The sequence below is a fragment of the Triturus cristatus genome, chromosome 8 (genome assembly GCF_964204655.1).
Source record: "Triturus cristatus chromosome 8, aTriCri1.1, whole genome shotgun sequence".
Classification (NCBI taxonomy): Eukaryota; Metazoa; Chordata; class Amphibia; order Caudata; family Salamandridae; genus Triturus; species Triturus cristatus.
In genome coordinates this window covers 464175810-464184787 of record NC_140591.1, presented here as the reverse complement: position 1 = coordinate 464184787, position 8978 = coordinate 464175810, and the positions used below count along the sequence as shown (strand labels likewise).

The 8978-nt window shown below is 43.8% G+C and overlaps 1 protein-coding gene across 1 annotated transcript; it reads right to left on the bottom strand.

The window, feature by feature from the left end:
- Positions 1-1034: 1034 nt before the first annotated feature.
- Positions 1035-7254, bottom strand: ARL11 (ARF like GTPase 11). Its single transcript, XM_085621922.1, has 2 exons — positions 6785-7254; positions 1035-5921 (listed from the first exon to the last, which is right to left on the bottom strand). The coding sequence occupies exon 2, from the start codon at positions 5909-5911 to the stop codon at positions 5369-5371; it is 543 nt and encodes a 180-aa protein (XP_085478048.1). The 5' UTR covers positions 5912-5921; positions 6785-7254; the 3' UTR covers positions 1035-5368.
- Between the last annotated feature and the right edge of the window lie 1724 nt (positions 7255-8978).

The following is an 8978-nucleotide window of genomic DNA, read 5'->3' as shown; positions in this document are numbered from 1 at the left end:
AGACAGTGATAGCCGTAAGAACCTATAACACACAATTCTGTACATTTGTGTCAGGCGAGATGAGAGAGCACCATGGAGAAAAGGAACTATACGGAGGTGTATAACATTATGCACTCTTGATGCCAGTGTCAGGGTATGAATGGAAGAGAGCTTACAACTGGAGAATGTCAATAGACTATCATGGACAAAGGTTTTTGAAGAGGTGCGGTGGGCTTATGGCACGAATGGACATTCAAGTGATATGGTTCCTTTTCAGCTTACGTGTAGCAGGAAGGCAAAGATCAAGTTATGAGAGCAGTTGTATAACAGAGAGAAGGCTCAAACTGATATTGCTGCTGTGCGAAAATGTGTGAAGTTCTTTAATCAAAAATACTAGAAGCATTATGATGTAGGCAAAGTGGTAAAAATAGTGGAAGATTTTGTGGGTGCAACAGTGAGAATTAACAAGAATTACAGGAGAGAGAGCTTAGGCTACCTCGATTTATTTGGAACCAAGGGTCGTTTGAAGGGTGGGAGAACATGGAGTGGCATGACCGTTCACGCTGTAACAAGGTAAGGTTGGTAAAAGCTTGCGTAGAAGGAAAGGGTGGACTGTATTGGAAACAGATGGAAAGTGGGGAGATTGAAATGCTGAGAAAGGTGTCATTGAGAATAAAAAGCTGGATGGTAGATTGAAGGTTTGCATTTTAGAGTGATGCTTCGATGTATTCTTTGTAGCAAACCATTGCCATACTTTTTAAAATATATTGCTCAATATGTATTTATGTTCTTTTATGTATAGTTCTCATCTCAAATGTCATCTATTGTAGACGGGATTATGCTGTATTTTGCTTTCTTTCTGTCATAGGGCTTTGTAATGTCGCCTTTGAATTTTTGCAGTTTGTTGTCTGGCTCATCTTTCCTACACAATAAGCGTGTTGCATCACCTATATAAGATTGCTTAGGTTTCAAACGCATTGCATAGAACAGTTTGAGTTTTTTAAAACATGTCTGAAATCAATGCATATTAGTAATTATGTTTATCAGCCGATTACTTCCCTTAAATATTTATTTTGTCATTGGATTATTCAGAACAAAGCAAGCGATTCACTGTATTGTGTAAAGTTATCTTATTCTTCTTTATATAGAATGTATCAATTCATTTTAATCAATTAAAAATTACATTTATCATACATGTATCAAAAGGTTTTTTACATAGAAAAATATGAAAATGCATATTTAATATAGAAAAATACAATATAGAAAGCCATTTAAAACTCTAAATATTCAAATCTTCGGTAGAGAGAATTTCTCATAGGTGATGGGATCTCTTATTTGATAGCCTGCCACACTCATTGTTTGAAACATCAATAGATATTTGTCAAAATGTTACAGAACGGGTTTCGAGATTTGCTCAGTAAGTAATTAGTGGTGGGCAACTCTGATAAATTATGGGCGATAGGTTTGCTGTTTGTGTCCAGTAATTTGCGGGTGAATGCACATACTCAATAGCCACCTTCAGAAAGTGAGACTAATTCTGACCTACTTAGCACAGCTCAACTGGCAGGTCTCCTGAGATGCCACAGACTATCCGAGCAACAGATGAGAATTTCCTTCTTTGTTGCCCTTAAGTCTGGGACTTTAGCCAGAGTGACAAAGCTTTATGAGAGACCATGCACTGCTATAGTGCTATATTTTAATCTGAGCCTATCTGTGTACGGGTACGTTTGTGTGTAATAATATACCATGTATATATAATAAATGGTATGGGTCTTAAATGCTAGTTCTCTCTTTCCAACATTTTCATGAGGGCTAACATGCACACAGACATGAAAGAAGTATTCTTAAATTGCTACTTAAAACATGAAATGATGAAGCATATAAGGTCAATGCAAATCTAATACAGAAATCATCTTTGCTCAAGCACACAGCAAAAATTGCCAGATAGACCTGTGCTAAACTTGGCAGCAAGTAGAGTTGGTTTTTACTCAAAAAACTATATAAACGTACTCGTAGGGGCATTCAGCCAGCCCTCTTCATCCATTTGTCTATTGTGTAATTAACATGATTTCTTTCACCCACTACAGCATAGAGCATGGGTCCACCCACTTCAGTCACTGGCTAACCTCACTCCGAGCGATGGCATTCATCCCTTTCACAAGGAGCAAATCCGCATGCAAAGTAGTTCCTTACAGTGCCAGGGACTACTAGAGCAATGTGTACTTTCTGAGACCCAAAAATATGTTTTTTCCCCCCCTTAAAATATTGGCAAGAGCCCAGCATCTCCCACAGCGATGCTATAAAAACCATGGCAATACAAAACAAGCAGAAAGCTGGCAGCCAACACCAGGCCAATAAGCTTTGTCAATGCTTGTTAGATATGAACTCCCCAACTTGATTGGCCAAGGAGACTGTGCAGTTCTCTGTCCAGCAATGCAGTTTCGAGAAGTGCAAAGGCTGTTTGCACAAGAGCCCCAACCACCGCAGATCAGAGAGCAGGTCCTCCAGGTATCTTCATTTCACATTGGATCTCGCGGTGGAGAGGTGTGGCTCACTGGTTAGAGGCGGCAGACCCGTAAGCAGAGAATCGGCCAGGGACCAGGGTTCAATTCCCGACGCGGCAGGGTCGTGGACCAGGGTCAAAACGGACTCGATAATTCTCGCCTCGGTACCTACTCTAACCAGGAACACACTCGGCAACTCTGGGCATTAAGCTTGCCTCATCTCTACAACGGCCCCCCACAGACGCCGGGGATGCCTGGTTTCACCTTGGAGATACCCAGAAAGGGACCATCTCACAGGGATAGCCAGGACGGGTTCCCCAGCGGTCTACAGCGCCGGGACGCCCCGTTGCTGGGGCAGCTGTGCGCTTTACAAGTTTACAACATTTACATTTACATTTACATTTACATTTACATTGAATGAAGGGCGTTGCCATCAACCATGCACAAAGTCCTATCCTCCTGCCGTCAAAGCCCACATAACAAGGTCTTAGCGTGCACCTTGTGCCCGGTCCAGCTGGTATCTAAGCACATTACACCAAGCCTTTGGCTTTACCCACTGTGCTGAACTTTGGGCGGTCACACACTTTCCCTACCCCCTTCCAGCCCTCAGGACACAGCTTGTCACTGCAGGGCCTGGCCTTTGTCATTGCCCACAGGGCATGTATTTCAGTCCAGAAATGCACCCAGTGCCCACAATCTCAGTGTCCATTTCGGGATGGAAGGTGCGTTATAGATTTTATATTTTTGAGGTTCGTAAACTGCTCTTGAACCGTAACTGCTGGTAGCCAGCTAATGGATTTTTTGGACAAGTGTTTATAGCAATTACAATTATATTTTAAAGTGCATAGTTATGTTACAGAACTATTCACAACACGTTTGTTAGCAATGTTCAGTAGTTTGCAAACTGATGGCTTGTAAACGGTTCACAAACCTCAAATTAACATTTTTGTACCTGCCCGACACTGTTAAACATCCAAAATTTCTCAAAAACTATTAAATACAATTAAACCCAAACTGAAAAGGAAAGGACATATAAGAAACTTTTCTACGTGTGCATTATAAGTTAGAGGGCATTCTGTAGCTCATTACAAAACTCTCTATGCAAGCTTACATAGAAAGGTCAAATCTTTGGATCATACAGATATAGCCACATTATTTTACCAATCTGCATAAAACTTCTAAGGATCAAAGTAGACAATTTTTAATTTGTGCAAACAGAGCCATGGTTGAACTTGTTAGCAAAATACAATGTGGTTTTCCTATTGACTAACATATCTCACCATAAGCACAAAAGTTCTGTCAGTACTTGAAAGCTATTACCGTTTAAAGGTTCTCTTTTTGACATACATACGATAGATTTTAATTCACAATGCAGATATTTTTATCTTGCAGCCTTAGAATGTGAGGCGCAGACGGTCTCACTGTATATTCCATCACGAGTTACTCCTTCCAAGCATTAGCTAATAGGGAAGTTGAGCAATGTGATTGCTTAATTTTGTCAACGTACTGTAAATAGTGTTTTCTAGTCTGTAATTATCACTGGAGTTAACCCATTTTAAAAACTTCCAAGCATTGGCACACTAGAGAAACGAGAAAGATGATTCAGCCAGTCGCACTGGATCACGCAACTTGGTTCAATGAGGAAGCTGCTATTACAGCCCGGTGGTCTTTTCCTACAATAAACCAAGTTCAACTCAAAATATAGTTTCAGGAAGAGTCAGTGACTACATAGAGAGAATCCTACATAGGAAACCAGAACGTTGGGGCCAAACCCTGGAAAGAGCAGTGAAATCACAGTCAGTAGAAGATAGCTCAATCTATAAACAGCTGTCCTTCACCCCTAAATTTAAACAGAATTGGCACCATGTCCTCCCCAATTAAAAAGAAATGCCTAGTGTGCTGCTACCTCTCAGATTTGAAGCATACATTGTATGTAGCCTACACCAGCATCCTCAAACATACCAGGATCCCATTCAGAACATGCCTGGTGACCTGCTTTGCTTTTAAATTCACTGAATATCATATGTTTCCCTTTCAATTCAAAATAGGATTTGCACCCTTCGGTCGAGTAGCCCGCCATAAATGAATAAATAAATATTAATGATAATGTCCCACCACTACTCTCAATATAAAGGACTACCCCTCTATTTAGAATAGAAATGATTTCCTGTCTCCACCCAGTTCAAAAGAGAATTACAAACATGCCTTTTGGCCTGTTTGCCAAATCCTGATTCTTTGCCTGTTCTCCCATATTCAATCATATCTGAAGCCCCCCTCCTTGCAATTCAAAACATACAATATCTGATTCTTTATTGTCTCAATTAAAAAAAAAAAAACACAAAAAACAAACAAACCACAGTTATGGATTTATGGCATCACTATTTGGATAATATGCAAGCTTTAGACAAGTAGCATAACACACCCCAGTCTAAACGAGATTTCACTTTTTTTTATTGCTGACTAGTTGTGAAGGTACAACGGCACCATAACAAAATGATTTACCCACACTGCATAGAAATTGTGACTTTTAACTGTTTCCTCTGGCTAATTTTGCTAACACGGTCTCATTCTAGAGACTCAGGTTACACAGACATGACTTGTATTCTCACTTTAATCTTTCATAATCACTTCCCCGGTGGCCTGGAAGCCTTAGAAAGCTTTCTTATGATAGACAATAGATGTATTCTCTGCAAGAAAAAGATCTGTACTACTGCCGAACATCGTGTCTGAAATCAGAGTCGTGCATCGCTGAAAAAAAATACACCTCTGACACACTTAGGTCCATTTCTGGAAAGAGGACCAGTTTTTCCAGTTCTCGGCAGAACTGGTTTCCTAATGCCCCATATGCAACAAGAGAAATGTGCACTAGTTCATCAGTGACGCCTTCATGAAAGTCTCCTCTGCTTCAGAAGCTTGCCCACGGTGGAGAGGGCCTCAGGCACCCCTTCTCCAGTGGATGCGCTGCAGCCCTTGATCTCCCATGCCCGGTCTTTGTAGTCCACCACCTTGAGTTTGGCCACGAGGTCCTCAAGAGATAAAGCACTGTGCAAGTCCTGCTTATTGGCAAGGATCAGAAAGGGGACACCGGCCATGAAGTCATTGTTCAAGACGTTTAAGAGCTCAGAGGTGGCGTCTTCCAGCCGCGCCTCATCTGTACTGTCAATGACAAAGATCAATGCATCCGTGTCCTCCAGGTACTCCTTCCAGTTGGGGCGCAACTTATCCTGCCCGCCCACATCCCAGATAGTGAGAGACACGTTGCTGTTCGTTTCCAAGGATTCCACGTTGAAGCCTACGGTGGGGAATGTCTCCACGGTCTGATTTCTCTTCAGTTTGTACAGGAGTGTCGATTTACCAGCAAAGTCCAGGCCCATCATCACCACTTTTGCCTGCCTCTTGGATTGGGGTTTGGAGTTAGGTGCACCCATTCTGAAGACCCTACAAATGCAGAACAACAGTCATTACAAATAAGTTATGTTTTCATGTTAGCTAATGCACATAATCTTTAGATAAAGACGGAATAAAATCGCACTAAAGAAAGTATAGGGGCCGTGCTGGGCACAGGGGCCAAGAGCTCCCTGTCACTTATGACACTGAGCCAGTAATGGTATTTTAGCACTTGGTAGAGTAGACCAACGTCCTACGTAGAAAAGCTCAAACTACAATACCCAGAATGCAGTGTTCGTTGCTAAAAACAACTCAAGGTGTTGCCTTTGGCTCATTTGTAAGCACTGGTGTACATGGTCACTGTGGACAGAACGGGTGGCTCAAAGGTTTGCTGATTAGATATATACCTGGGGCCATGATTCAAACTTAGCAACTTTAGGAAACCTTAACCAGACGGCATACACTAGACCTCTCACATAAGTAGGAGGATGCCGTAGGCGCTTCAGGTATCAAGCGGACCACGACTGAAGTTTTTACTTAACATTCTAGCATTTGAAATCTTGCATTTCACATTATACAGGAAGGGACTACACGTAGCAGATTGTAAATAAATGAACACATAACTGAATGAGAGGTCACCAAATCATGTGTAACAAGAAAAATGATAATCAAATAGAGCTACCACAAAACTGGGGTCAGTTGGCTAATACCTCTGCATGCCACGCCCTAATGGGGAAAAAAAGCCCAACTCGAGATTGCACTGTTCTTAGAGTGAAGGCTGGTGAGCCAGTAAGGTATGCGGTGTATGTGATATTAGTAAGCGGCGGAGAATACCTGGTGCTCTGGATAAAAACAAACTCGTCAAATAAAGTCTTAGAGGAACACGTATATTTGGCTTGAGGCATTGTACTTACCACGTAGCGGACAACGAGTCTTCGTTTTAGCAAACTCCAATCTGCCGCTTCATCATGCAGCTAAAAAGTCAAACTCTGCTTTTGTCCGGCCGACTATGCTGCCTCCTCCTCGGATAGCAGGTCTCATATGAATTCGAAGATGCAAATTCTCCTGTCCAATAAAAGGAGCAGTGTACGCATTAACCAATCGTAGAGAGGCCCTTGCCGCCGTATTAGCATATTTTGCGTCTTTAGCCAATAGGAGTAGCGCCGAGTCTCCAGTATTTGCTCTTCCCACAGTCATGCACACCTGCTGTCATGTGGGAAGTCAGCAGTCATAACGTCCGGGAACAGGCTTACAAGCTGGTTCCACTAAGGCGGCGGAGGCGCAGTCCCACGAAGTTAAACATTATCTACATAGCGGTGGTGCATACTGTTGGTGGCTTGTACAGTATTCTGGCGGTCAAGTGACGACCAGTGTGCAAAGCGCCTAACTCGCCAACAATTCGGGGATTTTATGTCTTGTCTTCCTAAAGAAACTCAATAGACGCACACTTTCAACAGGAAGTTGCAGGAATGTGGCAAAAGTGGCGACTTATATTTCCCTACAACACGGGACACGCGTCGCATTTTCTGGTTGGTACGGCGTTTGAGGAAGCTAACTGCGCACGAAGAAACGAGCGGAAGCGCTTTCTTCTTCCTTATTTAACATGAAGCATGTTTATGTTGTAAGCAGGGTCGAACTGGGACAGAAAATAAGCCCAGCAGTGGCGTAGCTTGGGGAGGGGCGTGATGTTGAGGTGTTACACCCCCCTAATAAATGTATTGTCTGCTAATTAGTTGGGTACAGGTGCTTTCAATCGGGCATGGTGAGGAGTTGGTCGGATTTCACAAGGAATTTTTACATACACACAAAAATGTACACTCTCCCTCTCTCACTGTTTTGAAAGTCTTCAAAGTGTTGGTTATTTTACAAAATATTGCTGTTTTCTCTCACCTGTAAAGGTCAGGGCCCTAGGCCCTCATTCACATACAATCATGACTCAGACACAGTTACACATGGTGTCTGGAACAGGCCCAGTGCACGTGCGCCCGGCCCCTTTTATTAGCAGGGTCACATGTCCTGTGACTCCTGTGATAGATGGGTGTGGGGTGGTAGTGTAAGCCAGCCCTCGGGGAGTGGCTGGTACAATAAACACTAGAACAGTGACCAGCCATTCACTACATCCCTCCCAAACTTTTTTTTTTTTTTTATTTTTATTTATTTTTTTTAAAGGTTTTTATTGAACAATAATTCGATTACAAGCACGGGCCTACAACCACCAGGGCCGGCCGCTAAGGACAGAATGAAATATACATTTATCAAAGCTGCAGTCGGTTCCCGGGGCTCGGCCCCGTAGTGACTCCGGATAGTTCTAAAGGAACAGGAGACTTAAATCCAACAAACACAAAAAACTAAAAGAAAAAACAAAAGGCGAGGCATAAAGACAAACAGTGCAGGTCAGGCTTTCTCCGGGGAACTCCAGTTCAGACCATTAAGCAGCACGCAAAAGGAAGGAGTACCGGGAGGCTGGGGACGGGGGGGGGGGCCAAGGGAAATGAACGTCCATATGTAGTCATTCCAAAAGGTGCCCGGAACCGTCAAGGGTCAGGGGGACATGGCGATATCGGTGTCCACCAGGGGGGGCGTACAGATACCCCCGCGATATGCATTCCATTGCCCCCAGATTCTGCCCCATGCCCCCGGCTTACCACGGGCAACATACACAGTCTTCTCCCTGAACATACACCAGTCCATATTCTCCTTCCATACTGACACGGTGGGCGGCCGCTGGGCACCCCAAAGCTGCGCTATATCTCTCTTGGCAATCATGTTCCCCAGGGCCGCCCACCGAGTCTGAGCCGCGCTATAATCATTGGGCTCCCACACATTCAGGACACAGCGACGCACCTCCGGCAGCAGCACAACCCCAGTGACCTGTCCCATAACCGTATGTACCCGGCGCCAGTAGTCCGCCACCTCGCGGCACTCCCACAGGATATGGAGAAAGGTGGCGCTGAGCCCACAACCCCGCTTACAGAGCCCGTCGTCGGAATATCCCATCGAGACCAAGCGAGGACCCGTCACATACACCCGGTGAAGAATCTTAAGCTGTACCAACCGGAGACGGGCTGGAATGGCGACCTCCTTGGGGGACGACAGTGCAGACTGCCA

Bases quoted from the DNA above. Each gene is read 5' to 3' on its own strand.
- ARL11 (XM_085621922.1), bottom strand. From the start codon at position 5,911: ATGGGTGCACCTAACTCCAAACCCCAATCCAAGAGGCAGGCAAAAGTG.